General features: G+C 41.1%; 2 protein-coding genes across 7 annotated transcripts in view; both read left to right on the forward strand.

Moving 5' to 3' along the window:
* Positions 1-1,320: 1,320 nt before the first annotated feature.
* Positions 1,321-16,110, forward strand: UEVLD (UEV and lactate/malate dehyrogenase domains). Of its 6 annotated transcripts, none has more exons than XM_064452573.1 (12): positions 1,321-1,441; positions 3,200-3,284; positions 3,934-3,996; positions 4,764-4,927; positions 5,684-5,819; positions 7,181-7,305; positions 7,913-8,018; positions 10,206-10,376; positions 11,327-11,500; positions 11,977-12,061; positions 12,706-12,829; positions 12,966-14,230. In XM_064452573.1, exons 1-12 carry the CDS (start codon positions 1,400-1,402, stop codon positions 12,987-12,989), a joined length of 1,299 nt encoding a protein of 432 aa, XP_064308643.1. In that variant the 5' UTR covers positions 1,321-1,399; the 3' UTR covers positions 12,990-14,230. The 6 variants fall into 6 exon arrangements, with proteins under 6 accessions (XP_064308643.1, XP_064308640.1, XP_064308641.1 ...); XM_064452570.1 differs by having other exon boundaries at positions 1,322-1,441; positions 14,089-16,110; XM_064452571.1 differs by lacking the exon at positions 1,321-1,441 and adding an exon at positions 1,569-2,274 and having other exon boundaries at positions 14,089-16,110.
* A 255-nt stretch (positions 16,111-16,365) lies between these two features.
* The window catches only part of TSG101 (tumor susceptibility 101), a 32,236-nt gene continuing 31,309 nt past the window's right edge, over positions 16,366-17,292 (forward strand). The window contains exon 1 of the mRNA XM_064452576.1: positions 16,366-16,503. Within this exon, the coding sequence (XP_064308646.1) occupies positions 16,462-16,503 (42 nt within the window). The 5' untranslated portion in view covers positions 16,366-16,461. The remainder of the gene's footprint in view (positions 16,504-17,292) is intronic.

A 17,292-nucleotide genomic window follows, 5' to 3' on the forward strand; every position in this document is an offset into this window, starting at 1 on the left:
GGAATCTGCAATGCCAATTCTTGGGGACTGATCTTGAGCAGTCCAGTTTTGTGGTTTTTCTTTGAGGCTGTGCTACTCTCCAAATTGAACACTGAAATTGTAAGGTCACGGACTTTACATCATTACATCACAGAAAATTATTTCAGCACAGAAACAGAATCACATCAGTAAACTCCATATGAAGAAAAAACTGCATAAAGATTTTTCTAAACCTAATTATCTGCTATGGCTGTACCAACAACAGCCTGTGCTCTTGGTTACTGTCTGCCTCAGGCCTCACATCAACGAGGGAGGAAAAAATTGTATGAGCTTTATTGATGAGACCTTACTCCCTATAGAAACATGCTGCTCTCATGTTTGGTCTGTTCTGTTATGAGCTGGCAGTTTTCTGGTAGGCTATGGGCATAGAACTGCCATTTGTCTCCACTTACCTAGCTGAACCCACTGTGGTTTCCACTGAATTGGCCATCAGACTTGCATGGCTCACTTTCCAAAACGCAGTTTTCTGGTATCTTTACTGTGTGGTAGGGAGGCTTAAAAAATAAGAGGTAGATTAATGTTGGGAAAGAAGTTCACTCCAGATTTTTATTTGCATGCTTGTAACTCCATAATTACAAATCAGTTGTGATACCGTCAACACAGAGGGAAGAAATCCGCACATCCCTATAATATCTATGCATGATCTTATATCTGACATTACTTCTCTATTACTGTACACAGCAAGATTACATTTAAAATTCCTTTTAGTTTAGTGAGAGAAGTAGAAGCGACAGTAGCTGAGAACCGTCGGGCGCTGCCACACGTTAGACGCAATCTGCTGGAGGAGCATTTGTTCATCTCCCACATGGGCTGTTTTCCTGCAGATTTCGTTTTTCCAGGGCCGGGGATGGCAGGCATGATGCTCCAGGATACGCACCCCAGGAGCGGCGCGTGGGGAACCTGCAAGACCCCTGTTCTCCGGCCACGAGTGCCACGCGTGGCATACCCTTGCCTGTCGCCTTGAAGGACGTGTCTAAGTGGGCTATCGGATAGCTGTGCGGGTTTGGTTCTCCCCCCCCCCAGATTTCAGCCTTTTTTAGAGGCTGCAGCCTGGCTGGCGGGTTGGTGCGTACCATGGCGGGTGGAAATGGCACCCAGCCGAGAGGTCTTTGCGTTCACCTGTCGCAGTAATGTACTGAAGCGTTTATTTGACCTCCCGCTCGCAGATCCATTACAAGGAAAATTTTTTTAATTACTTTTTTTTACTTTATTTTCACCATTCCCCTAACAGTGGAGGTCAGCGTCCTGAGGGAAAGGGCGGTCGGGAGCCCCGCGCAAAGGCTGCTGGGAGGGGGCCCCACCCGCCGCCACCTCTGCCGCCGCCGCCGCCGCTCCTGCTGCCGCCGCTGCCGCCGCCGCCATGGAGTTCTCGGAGGAGGCGCTGAGGAATCAGCTGGCCCGGGTGGGCGCGGGTCCCTGCGGCCGTGGAACCAGGCGGGGGGAGAGGAGGAGGAGGAGGAGGAGGAGGAGGAGGAAGGGTTGTGGGGAGCGCGGGGTTGCGGGTGTGCGGCGTGAGAGAGGCGGCGCCGCTTGTCGCCGGGCGCGGCGCCGTTCGGGGTGCGGGGTGGGCGTCGCCTCGCTGCCGCGCAGGTTGCAGTTGCGCCGCGTGCAGCTTCGGCCCTGCGGTTCCGGACGCGGGGACGCGCGTGATGCGCTCCGTCAGCTGAAGCCTTACTCTGCGTGAAGAGTTACTAATTTCCCTGGGTTTTGTGGTGTTGGGTTTTTTTTGTGACAGTCCCTGCATTAGTGTCTGCACGCTTTAGAAACTGATTTATTTTTCTAGCGTTCCTCTGAGGTAAAGACATTCTGATTTCCATATAAGGAACTGAGGTATGCGTATTTAAATTTTGGGCACGCCAAATAATATTAAGTGCAAAATGAGAAAGGTCTGTACCTGACTCCCCTCATAAATGTTCTTATCTTTAGAAAATAACAAAATATTTAATAGGAATGCCTTATCGTGCACTACGAATAAGAAGGGAGTCAGCTGGGGAAAGATCGCTTTGATTTCACAACCAGATGTATCAACACTTTTGAAAATGTGTTAAGTTTAAGCTGTGTAGGCGTTCCTAATTTGAGCACCTTTGATTTTTATTTTTTTAAAAAACTGCTTTACTTTGCACTATCCTGTAAGATGTGGAGAAGCTGAAGTTTCTTTTCAGCAGCTTTGTTTTCGTGTATGAAGTGGAAAACAGACACACCAACCACATAGCTGTAGTATCGCTGCCGTTTCTGGTGGGTGCCTCACTGAAGAGATTGTAGTTTGTAGCAAGTACTTTGTGACAACTGGAATAGTGCAGTGAGCAGCTCTTTAAGCCGCTGCCAGGCCGCGGTTGTTTGCTTAGGTGAGGGTTGCAGGACAACTCCAGTCTTCCTAAAGCGAGAAGCAGATGCTATAATCTAGGAAATGGAAAATGTTCTTTGTTGCTTTAAGATGTGGGAGGATGCAAATCTCTTGGAATTTCTGGCATCAGACTGGCTGGGGACAGTCTAAATGAAGTTGCAACGACTCATTCTTGCTGATAATTACTTTCAGCTCACATTTCCAGCGTCAGGACTTTTGTTAATCTATTGGCAGGTTTTCTTCAGGCGGGAAAGAGGGATGCATTATTTTGTTTGAATTTTCTCAGATCTCAAGCAGAGCTTAAAAAATGGAAAAAATTTCCCAAAGGCTAATTACTTACACATTTAATATGTTTGTGGAAATCGAAATCTTATTAAACTGTTCTAAAATGTGTGCAGGTGGCTCTGAGTTTTTAGTAGTAATTGTGTCAGTAATAAGATAATTTCTTTTTTCTAAGAGGTTTGTTATTTTTGTATTGTCTTTAATTATTGTAAGCAGAGGAGACTACATTTTAATAAGCCTCTGCTCACACAGCTGTAAAGGGGAAGGAATGATATATAAGGAGTGATGTTAAGAATGTGAGTTCTAATGAAGCAACAGCAGACCTGTGATACACTTAAAGCTTTTGTTTTGTATCAATTTTTAAAATAATTTATTTCACACCAAAACTATTTATAATACTACAAGTAATTGTTACCTTCCTCTTCTTGTGTTTCTACTTTCTCTTTGTTCCTTTTCCCTGTCTCTGGTGATGAAAGAAACCTTTGAAATGAAACATTTTTTTCTGATTTTTTTCTTTTCCTCCTCCCTTCCCAGTATAAGTTCAGAGATCTGACCATAGAAGAACTAAAGAATGTTAACAAGACCTACCCAAACTTCACATTCTCCATGAACACATACAGTAAGAAGTGATACAGTTACTTAGAACTAATTGTGATTCTTACTTGCCTTAGATTCAGACCGTATATACTAGAATCTGAGTATGGTTAATATTTTTCAGTTGTGTTCCTGTCTAATTTCTCATGCTGTGTGTTTTTTTTTATTTTGAAAGCTCTTTGAAGAATGTATACATATAAAAACCTAAGCAACTCACTCACTAAACTTAATATTATTTGAACTTGTCAGTAATTATAGAAGATTGATGTTCTTTTAAATTCTTTATATGTGAGAGTATTTTTGCCATATCCCATGACTGTATTGAGTGCATTTTGATGTCTTTAGCTTATCAAGTGTGACTTCCAGAATCCTTCAGCCTGACTGAAAGTTCCTATGACACCAGAATTACCCAGGACAATGGATTTTCAGACCAATGCTGTGCTGACTTGTGCCAATGCAATTTTCATTAAGATTCCATTAAGGAATTATCTCAAAGGGAGATGGGGACCTTAGTAACATTTTAGCCTTGGTTCTTTCAGGAGCAGCGTATTGGATTTCTAAAGAAAAATTAGCATTGTATATTAGTAGTTGTGGATGGGTTTGCCATGCCAGATTCAAAAGGATGTATTATTATTATTATTATTATTATTATTAAATAATTTTTTCAATTTCAGCCTTCAAGGATGGATCCCAGAAGGACCTCCTGAATTTTAGTGGTACTATTCCAGTGAAATATGGTAAGATAAGTCAAATACGATTTCCTTACCAGTTACGAATCTAGCTGTAGAACATCTGGGTACTGCCTCTGAACAGTATACCATTCAGCTTTGTTAAAGGTGGCTGTAAAGGATTTTTCATGAATTGGCAGAAGCCATTTCTATAGCATAAACAAGTGCCTTCACGCACTCATAGATGCTGAGATAAGGTGGTATTAGATAAGTCATTAACTATTAAAAAAATCATGTAGTTTGAGACTGTGTAGGCAAACTCTTTGGTTCTAACAGAGGTTGCATGAACTCTACAAGCCCTGTGCTTGGATAGGCAGTGTCCAAAAATAATGAGTAGGTAATTTTTTATTTTTAACTTAAAGGCTTTGAAATCTGAGGTAAAGCCTCTTAATAGATGCCTCTACATCTGCTGTTGAGCCCTAAAATAAGAGTGAAATGGGTAGCTGCAGGAGATTTCTTTGCCTGGAAAAGGGGACATGCCGGCTGATAGAATACCCTGGGAAACAGAACAACAACAAAGTTTTATATTAAGAAAGACACAATCAATAGCACTTCAAGTTGATCCAGACAAGTCTGCTTTCATTTACTAGCCTAAGTAACGTAGTTAATCTTAAGTAACAATAAGTAACAATACTTTCCAGTGTGAATCTAGAAAGTGATCTGTCAGGGTTTTTTTTCTGTTACTATGAAGTGTGAATCACATGCACACACGCCTAGTTTGTAGTGTGTCTTCTCAATGCATAAGTTAGCAATGGGTTTTGTTTTGTGTCAAACAGGTAATTCCTATAACATACCTATTCATCTGTGGATTCTGGATTCTCATCCCTTTGCTCCTCCCATTTGCTTCTTGAAACCAACTGTGAACATGGGCATTTCTGTGGGAAAGCATGTTGATGCTCATGGCAGGATTTATTTGCCCTACCTGCAAAACTGGAGCCATGTAAGAGGTGGAGTGGCTGACGGGGAGGAGAATATTTGGGAATAAAAGCATGGTATCATGTGGAGATCAATGGAGAGGAGTGGGTAGGGTTTGGGGCTTTTTGTTTTCTGCATTTTTTGTTAAATATGTAAAGATTATGCGAAGAGAAGCAGAATGCTGTGTCTCTTAAAATTACAGCTTTCAGAATGTCTGAAGCGATTGTAAAGGAAGTTATAAGTGATTGTAAGGAAAGTTATTTTAAGCTGAAGATAAAAGGGACTGACTTTGTTATAAGCCAGTATAAGCCTCATGTGGACCCTCTGATACTTTTTCCTATGTTGATGTGAATAATTATTAATAATACTAGACCAACTGAGTATCCCTCAAGAAAATTCAGTGGAAGTTCCTATCTTTTGGGTATCTCTCTTTCAGCAGAACTCTGGAAATGTTAGCATCGAGATTCAAAAGCCAGTGCTGTTGCTAAATGACTTAATGCACTGTATTAAATAACTTAAATATGACGGCCAGGCCAGTAAAAATTATTTAATGAATGCTGGTTTTCTGAAATGGGTGGGATATATTTTTCATTATTGATATAGAAATTCCCAGGCCTTTCTTTACCTCAAGTATTTATGTAAGTGTTAAGGGTGTCAATATTTATAATTTGATTAAATTTCATATAGCTATGGTTCTTCATGAAATATTGCCTTTTAGAGCTGATATCTCTGTATGAAATAGCTAGTCAACTGTTTTGTCCTCTGTATTTCTATGTTTCAGCCTAAATCAACTGTTATTGGATTAATCAAGGAAATGATTGCAAAATTTGAAGAAGAGCTCCCTTTGTATTCACTGTCATCTTCTGATGCAGCCAGGCAATCGGAACTTCTCTCCTACATTGCAAAGATTACTGAAGGTGTGGGTGTTTTCATATATTTGTTTGTAATGTTTGTACACAATATCTGTTTTATTTATTGTTATTACTTGATATCACAAAGATGCCTACAGAATTTTAATATCTGGATTTTTGGTGTTTGCGTGTCCACAGTGTTTGGTGTTTTCTCGGTATAATCAGAAGTGCCTTTTTTTGAACTGAGAGCTCAGATAGTCTTTAATTGAATGTTCATGTTCATGCTCATTGTTCATGTTTGCATTTAAGCCTACTGAAAAATGCTCTAGACTTGGTACTACTCATTTCTTGGAAATCACTGCAGCAAAACTCTGTGAGATCTTGTGGAAAGGATGTGATTTAATTATAAACAAGTTGATTTTACCCAATCACAGTCAGTCACTCTCTCTCTCAGATCTTATTCACTCACACTCTCGCATCCACAGCTGCAAGCCCTGAGACTCATGACCACAGTCCCTGGTGTGCAATACTGAGGACAAGGAGTCCTGGCTGTTGAGCCCATATTGTGTCTCTTGGGTTCTTCTTGCTCAGTGGAGACAAGCTGATTTTGGACTTGTCTTTTATACCCTTCAGGAGTGGATGCTATTTGGCATTTTTGCCTCATTCCTTTGTCTCACCCATTGTAAGTCTTGGGCAAAATTCCTGAATTTCGCGGTTCTCGTGTTTTCCTTATCTGGGTATTTTATTGCTCCGGTCCTGTTGTTCTTCATCCTGACACATTTTCTTCAGGTCAGTCTTTTCTTCTTCCCTCTTTTAATGAAATCACAGAGGGCGATCTGTGACAACGAGGGCAAACCTTTCCCTTTAACCCTTTTCTGCTGTTTCTTCTGGTAATTATGTGTACATATGTGCTTGTGAGCACATACCTGTGTGTGCGCACAGTACACGTTTCTAGTCAATGTTAATGTTTCTGTTACAAATCTCTCTGCATTATACTCAGAATCATTGTGTTACCAGTAGCATTGCCTAAACAAGCTCAGATTGTTGTATTTTAATCAAATTCCTTTCTGTGTGTCTCTTCAAAATACAAAATAGTTTCCAAATATTATGGCCACAGTATGTATTCACACCTGTAACAATAGCAATGAGAATATTGTTTGTATGGTCTTAGTATCTAACTTCTGCGTATTGTTATGCTCATATCTTCTACTTAGTAAAAAAGCCATTCCTATCCAGAGAGGATTATTTGTGTTTTACACCTTGCAAGTTGTGGTGAATTTTCTGTGGTCAGGTTTGACCACTATTTTGAAGAAGTTTATGTAATTTGGTTTAACTCTGGCACAACCGTGATCCTTTATGAAGCAGCAATACTTGTATCGATACAGTGTGGACCAGCACTTAAGTTTGTGGTTTTCTTTTCATTGTAGGAGAGACTGACATGAAATTGAAGAGTAAAATTGGAGGAGGCAAAACTGAAGGATGTTTTAATAAAATTACTGTTGTTGGAGCTGGAGATCTTGGCATCGCATGTGTGCTAGCAGTTGCAGCAAAGGTACATAATAATTACAAATAGCGACAGACCTGATTAAATAGAGAGGCGTCCAACATAGTTCTTAGTGTCTGACACATAGAAATAACTCAGGAGTTTTAATAGCCATGTCACTGCTTATGTCATTTGCCTCTTCAGTTAACTTACAGATACACAGAAGTGTTAGTTTCTGCCCTGTTTTCTCAGTCAGCTTTTTAAATACAAAGGGTTGAATATTGACTTCACTTATTTTGAAAATCCTTAGTTAAAGGATTCTTGTCTGAGCAGTGGCCTCTTATGATTGGGATCTCCTAGTCCCCTGGAAAAGGATAGTCTGTAAATGGTGGTACTTCATCACAGCTCTGTGCTTGGTGGCAAGAGTAACATCAACATTTATAACTTCCCAGAGGTGGTTTTGTGAGGTTTTGTTGTTTGTTTCCTAATGAGTAATTTTCTAATTAAACTCACTAAACTAAATTATTTTTCTTAATTTTGGTCAGTAATTTTGTTTGGTTTATACACACTACAACAAACACTGGAACTGGAGGAATACTGGTTTTTATTCCTTACCCCCACAAGAACAAGTTTTGGTTTGCTTTATTGTTCATCTTCATTATTTTCATTCATAAAGGGTGCTGCAGACAAGGTGGTTCTTTTGGATCTTTCTGAAAGTGCAGCAAAAGGAGGGACCATGGACTTGGAGATCTTTGCTCTGCCAAATGTGGAGATCAGCAAAGGTATTAGATGTTGCTGGAATGGGAGCGAGTGCTGTACTGTGTGTGCTTGCGCTTGTTTTAATGAGAGCAGGACACCTGGGGAGATACAGAAGCTCTGGCATATTGGCCATATATTTAAAAAGAAGTTGTTACTTGTTCATAGCTTCTTGCTTTTCTTCATCTTCTCAAGGCAAAATTGGGAAGGAAGGGTTCAGCAAAACTTGCATCACTTTTATTTCAGGCTTTTTTCATTCTGTTTATAGAGGTAGAGGTATGTGAGCCTGTACTTCCAGGGTAAGAGGCTAATGCTGAAGTTGGACTCATGCAGAAATAGAGAGGAGCCAAGCCAGTACTTCAGTGTCATAGCTGGAAAGGGAAGGAAGAGGGGGGGGAAATATACCTACATTAGGGAATTAGAGATAGCTATGAGAGTAGTGTTAAAAAGGCTGTTAAATAAAGGTAAGTTTCAAAGTACTGCTTTCCTAGATCGTTGTTCATTAAACATGCATATGGCCAATAGCTCTTTATCATTATCACTGCATATTCAAATAATTAGTTCTTAACAGTCTTGCCCTCAATTAGCTGTGAGTGTACAATTCAACAGAGTCATGACATGTGTCCTTAACTAGTGGTGATGGCTACAGTCTTTGATGGTCTTAGTCACAGAGGTTGAGGTGATGTGGCTCAAAAGCTTTTCCACAGGGGAAGCCAGAACTGTATTGAGCAAATTTCCCATTCTTCCTTGCTTGTCTTTTTGTGGGTTTATGTTCCTTGTGCCCTCTGCAAGACAAAATGGGGGGCTTTCTTGTGCTTCTGATGTAATTTATATTATTTCAGGGACAGGGACTTGTTCTGGTTCCACCAGGCATCTTAGAATCATAGAATGGTCACCCATCAGCCACTCTCTCACTGCCCCTCCTCAGCAGGACAAGGATGCAAAAGCTCATGGCTCAAGATAAAGACAAGGAGATGGCTTACCATTTACTGTCACAGACAAAACAGAAAACTTGGGGAATTTATGGCAAATTAAGGTAGATTTAGATAGTAAGAGACAAAACCAACTTTAACCTTTCCTCAACCCCTCCTTTTCCCAGTGTCAACCTCACTCCTTCATTCCCAACTCCTCTACCTCTCCCTCTAGTCATTTGTTCCTGGTGTAGTCTGATCAGTCGTATGCTCTGTCTCTTAGTAATTTATCTGCTTATTCTGCACCTGACATTGCCTGCTCTACATCCTTTGATCTTATCTTGCAGGTTTTACTGCTAGCACATTTTTTCCTGAACACTGGTTGTGCACAAATCTGTTTGTGCCTTTGTGGTTACATATTACTTGTTTACATTTAGCTGTGGTACAAAAAGCTTGTTGTTGCTGGCTGTGCTATTAGTAGTGTTACAATATTACAAAATGCTTATGCACTGTCACCTGTTATTTTAGTATGCCTATATCAAGGTTAGGGGCAAGCTGGTATTAATTATATCCTCCTTAGTATGCTTCCAATTTGTCAGTGCACTAGGCCTCTGCTTTGGCTTCAGCTGGTTTGAGATGTGGTGTGACAGTCAAATTACCTTGTTTCTGTGTCCAAGCTGATTTCCTGTATGGTACTCAGCTATTCAGAGTTACCTGCTCAAGGCAGCTTTGACATAAATGTTCTGCAGCAAATATAGTTGTGTGCTTTTCTTGGGCTAATAAATACATGTCATTTACTTGAGTTAATAAATAGACTTTTGGAATGCTTTTTATGGTTGTCTACATGTCCTTGGTCGAGCTATAAGACCAAAATTATAGAAGCCTCAGATAAAGGAGTAGAAGTCTTTCTCCTTCTTTAAAAATTAGAATAAAAATGAAGGAGCCTTTTCATGTATGGGGTTTTTTTTCTCTTTTGCCAAGAAAAGTGGGAAAACCTTATCTATCAACCCCATCTAGAAGTTTTTTTGGTCTCTTCTCTGTAACCTTGGAGAAATTGCATTCTGCCTTCTGCGTTTGCCAGCTGTGAAATGGGAAAAATAGTTTTGTGGGAGAGCTTTGTTTTACAGGTGTGGTGAAACTGCCCCAAGTTCCACATTGAAGGATATGGGAGCAGACAGGAGGGGAAGAATCCCTAAGCAAGCTGGGTGCTGCAGTTCAGCCTTTAGGACACCTCTCTGTTTTGCACCCAAAACTCAATAGAATGGCATGAACTTTAAAAATGTACTTTCTTTGTATTTTCAGATTTTTCTGCTTCAGTTGATTCAAAAGTTGTGGTACTTACAGTTAATTCTCTGGGTAATGCTCAGACTTACCTTGATGTCATACAAAGTAACGTGGATTTGTTCAGAGGCATTATCCCAGCAATATCACACTACAGTCAGAACACTGTTCTCCTTGTTGCTTCTCATCCAGGTATGTTGGTACTTCACTTAATGTTCTGTCCATCAGCTGGCGTTCTCCTTGGCCTGTTTTAAAAATATGTTACTGACAAATATACCCACTTAGTAAAAAATTTTTGCTACTCTGAAAGATGTTTTCCTTTTCAGCTTTAAGCAGGACACTGTCTTTGAGGGTTTTTTCTTTACTGTTACCAAGACAAAAGAAAATAGTGTACTTTGTTTTGTATAAAAGGTATGTATTTCTGTATGTTTCTGTGCATAGTTTCCACCTGCCTGTATCTACAACATTAGCACCCATTGGCTGTTGTCTTGTCAGTTGTGAGTTTTATGTCTACGTTACTCCTGTGCAGTAAGGATAGATGCATGCATGTTATGTGCCATATTATCAGACTTACAGACTACTAATATACATAATGTAGTGTTGATAGTAAATATTGCAGCTATGTTTTGGTGGAAAGTTTAAATCTGTTGGGTTAGTGATACTATGAACTAAGAGCAAAAACACTACTTAAAAGGGAAAGAAGTGTGTGTGAGCCCCTCTGTCTTGTAAATGCAGTGACGACAGCCCTTTTATATTTCTCAAGTGCTTCTTACCGTTCCTATCATTTAGAGCTGTCAAGATGGAGAAAAGAGTGCTTGCCAAATGCAAACAAATTAAACACTGGCTGAATCAAATTTAGAAGCACATGAGGTTTTTTGGTGGAGGGAAGCATGGTGACTCATTCAGAAGTGTCACTTGACTTCTCTTAGAACTTTACTTGGGCTGTGAATTTTCTTCACTTCCTTCCCACCTCACTTGGTGTTCTAGGTTGAAATAAACTACTGATGTGTTCTTACATGCTTATACCTCTTCTAAAGTAAACAACTTGCTCCCGAACTTTTCATAATTGTGATTTGTAGTTTGCAGTTGTGTTGAATTTTGAGTGGTCCTTCATTGTCAACATATTCTTCTTTCATACATAGTTGAAATAATGACGTACGTGTCATGGAAGCTGAGTGCATTTCCCAAAAGCCGAGTTATTGGAGTAGGTGCCAACCTAGATACTGAGAGGTTTCAGTATATACTGACAAACCTTTTGAAAGCCCAGGTGATGGCAAGAGGTGCTTGGATTATTGGTGAACAAGGAGAAGACAAAGGTAAAATGATACTTGATTATGACTATGAGCATATAATGTCCTGGCAGTGCTTAAGTAATTGAGTAACGAAAGAATAATTAGGAAAAGTAATGAAGGTAGTCATGAGCAGGGTGGTAGATTTTCATAATAATGGTTCTAAATAACACAATTTTGGTGTGTACCCAAGACTGTAGACGTGGAGTGGTAGCAAAAGTATTTGACATTTGTCACAGCAAAAGAAAATATATATATTACTGCTAATGTAAGAATTATTACATATTACTTTGTTTTTAAGCAAGTGTCTCTGGCAAGGTGCTACTGTAGAGTTTATTTCAGCAGTCCAGGGACCCTTAGAAGGTCATCAACTACATTTGGGTTGTTGTGGGGGAAGGAAAGTTTGGAAAGCTTGAAATTTTTTTTTCTTCTCTCCACCTTATCTGGTACCTATTTTAGTCACTGTTTAGATGTGCATTTAAATGTTGGTTGTTTCTGTTTAGTACCATCATGGACCAGTTGTAATTTAGTTGCAAATCAGATGGAAGCAATGGCTGCTTGTAACTCAAGGGAAAAGGTGGCTAACAGGTAATACCATTATAATCTTAAATTTCTTCAGATTCAGGCACTTGATGTTTGCAGAGTTTTTCCTTCAGCTCTTTATGAAGAGGAAGAAGTTTGCTCTAAAATGTTCACACGTTGAGTTTATAGGAAATTGTAGGTCTTGAGTATCATTCACTTTCATGTATGTGTATATGCCCACTGTTTTTTCTGAAGTTCTCGGTAATGTGCCTGCAATGATCTAAGGACAAGACAAGCTTTGTAGAACATACACGAGATTATTAGAGCTGCCAGTTCAATTGTGTTTTGATTTTTTAAAACAAAATAGTAGACAAGCCTTCTGGCACACTTTTCTCAGAGCTTGTGTGGAAGCAGTTTACTTCCAAGTACACATTTGGATCAATTTGCCTGATTTAATTAGCCACATATCAGTTACACCTCTTGACAGAAGAGAGAATTGTTACTAGTGTGGGTAGAATATACATAAAGAAATTATTTAAAGCAATTCTTAATTCCCTTCTGTCATCTTCCAAAACAGAAATCATGTTTTTATAGTACATTTTACCTGATATGGTACACTTAACCTGTTCTTTGAGTTTTACATATAAAACAAAACAGGAAGAATTAAAATCTAAACATCATGGTTTTTTTCCTTTTCCTGGTTTATACAGAGCTATGGAAGTTCTAAAGGGAAAAGGTCAGAGATCTTGGTCTGTTGGGCTCTCAGTTGCTGATTTGACTGACAGTATACTGAAAGATAAAAGAAAGGTTCATTCTGTATCCACCCTGGCAAAGGTAAATGTGTTATTAATATCATTTGGCACTGTAATTACATTATACTGGATATGACTTAATTTAAGCAGTGCAGACATCTCACTTAAAGTAACTGTTCTGAAGTAGCACTACTTCTGTTACTTTCTTCCACCAACAGCTTTCAATTCTAGTACAAAAATGAGCAAAAATCAATTGTTGTGTTAATCTGAAACCAGTATTAAAAGTGAATTGTTATCCCCAAAATACAAGAGTCCAGAGGAAAATACGTTCAAGGTTGCTGACCAGCTCCCCTGGAATGGCTGGATTTGGCAAATGGAGAGATGTGTGTGTCACAGTTTCCAAGTGCTCAGTATTGAATGTAGATTTTTCCAGGGGCCAAAGAGAGTTCTGTATCTTTTATGTAAGTATAAAATGCATTTTCTGCCAGTATTTTATTTGACCAGCTTTGAAACAGCTGCTTTTTTACTCCTTGATACTTTACGTTGAGAAGAAGATTATGAAGCTATATTTAACTTAAAATTGTAGACCAAACCTTGGTAAGAGTTTAGCCTAAGAGGCTTCATTAAAGCATTAAGTCATTTCACGTGAGAAAAAAAACCCATGTAGAAACATTTAGTGGTTGCTTGTATTTACAGGCTTGAGAAGGGTCGTTTGCATGTCCCAGTGTGGGAAAGTTGGGCTTATCGTATCAAGTACAGACATATACCTTGCTTCATCATTACATTTTCAGTGAAGTTTTTAATTGTTTATGAACTAAATGCAGATATAGAGGAGTGTCAAGTCTCTTTAACTGCAGAGTAACTGCAGAGTGTAAATTTGCCCATACAGATCCTAAAAATAAACAAAATCTACAGTGTAAACTTGAATTATAGGGATATAAGTTTAATGAAGTCTCTCACAGAGGGATCAATACTTGAAAAATATTCCCTGGGTAGCTCTCTTTTGTTTAGTCCTAAAAGAACTACTGACACTGTACTATTGCATGTCCCTGGTTGTTCTACCTAAGAAACTGGTTAAACAGTGTTTTGCCGTATAAGCTCTGCCTGCATTATAGATGTCTGATACATTGGCATGGGGAAACTGCTCCAAGTATGGCAGTTTTTTTTATCTGTACAGTAATATTTTACAGTTTCTATGCAGTAACCCATTGCATACAAAACATGCCGTATGACAGAATGCCCTTGCATAATAAAGCAATCAAGTTATTTTGTGTAGTTCCATGCTCCAGACAGAGCAGAAATGAATAACTATGTGACAGTTGACTTTGTGTGTTGTTTCAGGGATGTTGCAATATAAACAGTGAAGTATTCTTAAGTCTACCTTGTGTTCTTGGAATCAATGGAGTGATTGAAATGGTCAAACTAGAAGATGATCAACTAGTGCAAGAGAAACTGCGAAGCAGTGCAGGATCAATTCATGACCTTCAGCAGCAACTGAAACTGTAAGCAAGCACAAGGGAAGCCACAGTGTCTGCTCACAGAGGTCGGAGACTTGCTAGGCAGAAAGGGTTGCTTAGTACATACGGATTTCCATATAAAACAAGACACATTTTTTTACTTTCAAAAGTGCTTCCTCCATTTTGGTTTAAATTATTTAATACTGCACTGCATATAACTTTGTATTTGAAAAGTGCACTTTTGATAGTCAAAATGAGAAGGGGTAATGTGCAAGAATGTTTTACCTAAGTTGAGGTGACTTTTGCCTGTGTTTTTTTTGTTGTTAATTATAGCCTGATTCTTGAGTTATTCTTAGCTCTTTGCACCTCATGAGGACACAGTCTAGGAGAGCAGCTTACCCAGCTCTGTGGAAACTCCAGTGCATAAAGCCAACTAGAACTCTTCCTCCTGGTTTTTGCATGTTGCATCAGGGACTTGTCTAGAACATGGTCACACTCCAGCTCTTCAGGACACTGGGGGATGCGGTTCAATAGCTCCATCTTTTATGCCTGTCACAGATGCTCTTATGCTAATGGACTCCTGATTAGTGAAGTGGGAAAAAGCTAAAAGCATGATGTTAGCAGCATCCTTAAAGCCTGAAGTATTGCATATGAATTTCTGTTTTATGTTTACTGATATTTCAGGCTTTCTGGTCATGACTTGTTTGCTCTTATTTTGTGAGGATGTTCAGAGCACTAAAGCATCTGTACTTCTCAGTACATGCAAGACACTTACCCTGTGCAGCAGGAACAGGTGCTTTTCTGAAAGAGAGGATCAGGGGGTGGGCTTCAAGTAAAGAATAACATCTGACAGTTGAGTAATGTAGAAGTATCTGCAAGTTCAGGCCTTGATCCAAAGCCAGCTGATGTCAGTAAGCTTTATATCAGCCTGAGGAGAATACAGCTACCTGAGAAGGCAACAGAACCTGTAACCCTCCTCGGGACAGGCCAAGCATGTGGTGAAAAAGCAGGATGTGGATTTTTAGATAAATAAAAAAGCAGATAGGTTTACGGTAAAGGTTTTTTGGGGTTGTGAACTTGATTTGCTGCACTGGTGAAAGACTCTATTCATCCTGATTATACCTCGGCATCACAATGCTGGCAGAGGAGATGTGGGTTCTGCTCCTGCTGTGTGCAGCGGAAGAATGTCATCCCATGTCTACATTTTGAGGCATGACTAGTTAAATATTGACTAAGCTTTCTAAGCAGAAGTAGGATGTGTGTCAGAGCAAAAGATCTATTCCTTTGTGCCTTCTGATTGTATCTCACAAAGAGCCAGGCTTACCAGGAATTCTGAGTTTATATTAATCTCAGAATTGAGATAAAAATGGAAAGGAAAAAAACCTGCAGTGATTCATTTTTTTAATGGAAAATCCAATTTTCCTTCTTTGATGTCGTCAGTGACAGACCAAAATTAGCAATGGCTGCGGGTGACTACCTTTTGCTGCTATATTTAAAAAAAAAGCACCCAACACTGTGGCTGGACTTTGGGGCTAGACTTTTTCCCTCTGGAAAAAAACAGAATAAAATTATGGTTTACATTGTTCTTCAAGGTGTTGCATTCAATCTGTTGAGCATTTATTCTGGTGTGAATGGTCTAGGTGTTTTGTTTATTTAGGGGTTTTAGTAAGAAAAAGCTGCAAACTTCTCCAGGGGTGTGTTTAAGACAGATGCTTATGTTATAAAATAACTAATCTTCGCTATTTAGAAGAAATGTCACTCTTATGTTTGCATTGTATTCCTTGAAAAATAACCTAAAGACTGCACCTTGGTCGGCGTGGCGGGAAATGGCACTTTACCTTCTCACAGGAAATTAATTCCCAAAAATACTTGTTAACAATAAACTGCACTACAAAGCAACGTTAGACATTTTGTGAAGTATTTTCGGAACACGATGTACTGCTGCAGCGTGCCCTCTCGGGGGGCTGTCCCCCGGCAGCGTGGGGCGCGGCTCCAGCCGCTGTCGGCGGAGCTGCCGGCGGGGAGCCCTGCCCAGGGGACACCCCGCCCCCCACCCCTCCCGGGAGCACCCCGCACCGCGGCACCGGGCTCCGCCACTCGGCACGGGAAGTGGTGTCACGGCCGGGCGGAAGCGGGTGCTGTCGCTGCCGGAAGCGGCCACGCGCCCGCTTCCTGTTTTTATGTAGGGCCGGGCCAGGCCGGGCCGGTGTGTGGCGGCGGCGGCGGCGGCGGGAGGGCGGAGGAGGGGCCGGCCGCCATGGCGGTCTCCGAGAGCCAGCTCAAGAAAATGCTCGCCAAGGTAACGGCGCGGCTGGGGGCGCCGAGAGCCCCTTCCCTTCCCGGCTGGGCGCTGCGGGCCGCCCCTGTCCTCCGCTCGCCCTCCTCCCGTCCTTCCGTGCCTCTGCGGCGGCAGCCCCGGCCCCAGCGAGGGGCCGGGCGGGGGAGCGGGGTCCTGCCCGCGGCTTGCCGCGGCGCCCGCCGAGGCGGAGCGGGGCCCGCGGCTCCGCCGGCCCCCCGCTCCCGCCTCCCCCCGCAGGGCGGTCGGGTACAGGCCTCAGGCGGCGGCTTTGCCCGGGGCCGGCTGTCTACGGGGAGCGCCGGGGCGGCCGTGCAAGGGTTGCGTCCGGCCGCCCGGAGACTGCAGATTGAGTTGGTTTGCAAAGGGAGAGCGTGGTGCACCAAAGCCTTTGAAGTATTTCCTTATTTGTAGCCTTACGAAACTTTACTTCTGGGTTACGGTATTGCCAGCAAAAGCTGAATAGAAACCACCTGCCGAACTGCGGCTGCCCTGCCGTCGATCAGAGCTGCGGTGTGAGTTGTTGGGTCGTGTAGCAAGAGTCACATTCACGGCTTAAATTGTGGTGGAAGGCAAATTCAACTTCATTGACTAGGGTACGGGTGGGTTTTTTATCACCCCTGTTTAAGGAAACAAGAAAACCTCTTTCGACTTAAATCATTAATCACTAAATCCTACAGAGCCACATGTAGTAGTGCCGCTCTTCAGGTGAAAATGTGGCTTTGTCCAGCTGCTTGAAATGAAAACCCATAAGGCTGAACATGTATGGGGAACGATGGTTTTGTTTGGTGG

This window comes from Phalacrocorax carbo, chromosome 5, assembly GCF_963921805.1.
Source record: "Phalacrocorax carbo chromosome 5, bPhaCar2.1, whole genome shotgun sequence".
Lineage (NCBI taxonomy): Eukaryota > Metazoa > Chordata > Aves > Suliformes > Phalacrocoracidae > Phalacrocorax > Phalacrocorax carbo.

Excerpts from the sequence above, each read along its gene's own strand:
- UEVLD (XM_064452570.1), top strand. The coding sequence starts at position 1,400 with ATGGAGTTCTCGGAGGAGGCGCTGAGGAATCAGCTGGCCCGG. Across the intron at positions 1,442-3,199 it reads TGAGGAATCAGCTGGCCCGG|TATAAGTTCAGAGATCTGAC; the intron begins GTGGGCGCGGGT and ends CTCCCTTCCCAG. Across the intron at positions 12,062-12,705 it reads AGGGAAAAGGTGGCTAACAG|AGCTATGGAAGTTCTAAAGG; the intron begins GTAATACCATTA and ends TGGTTTATACAG.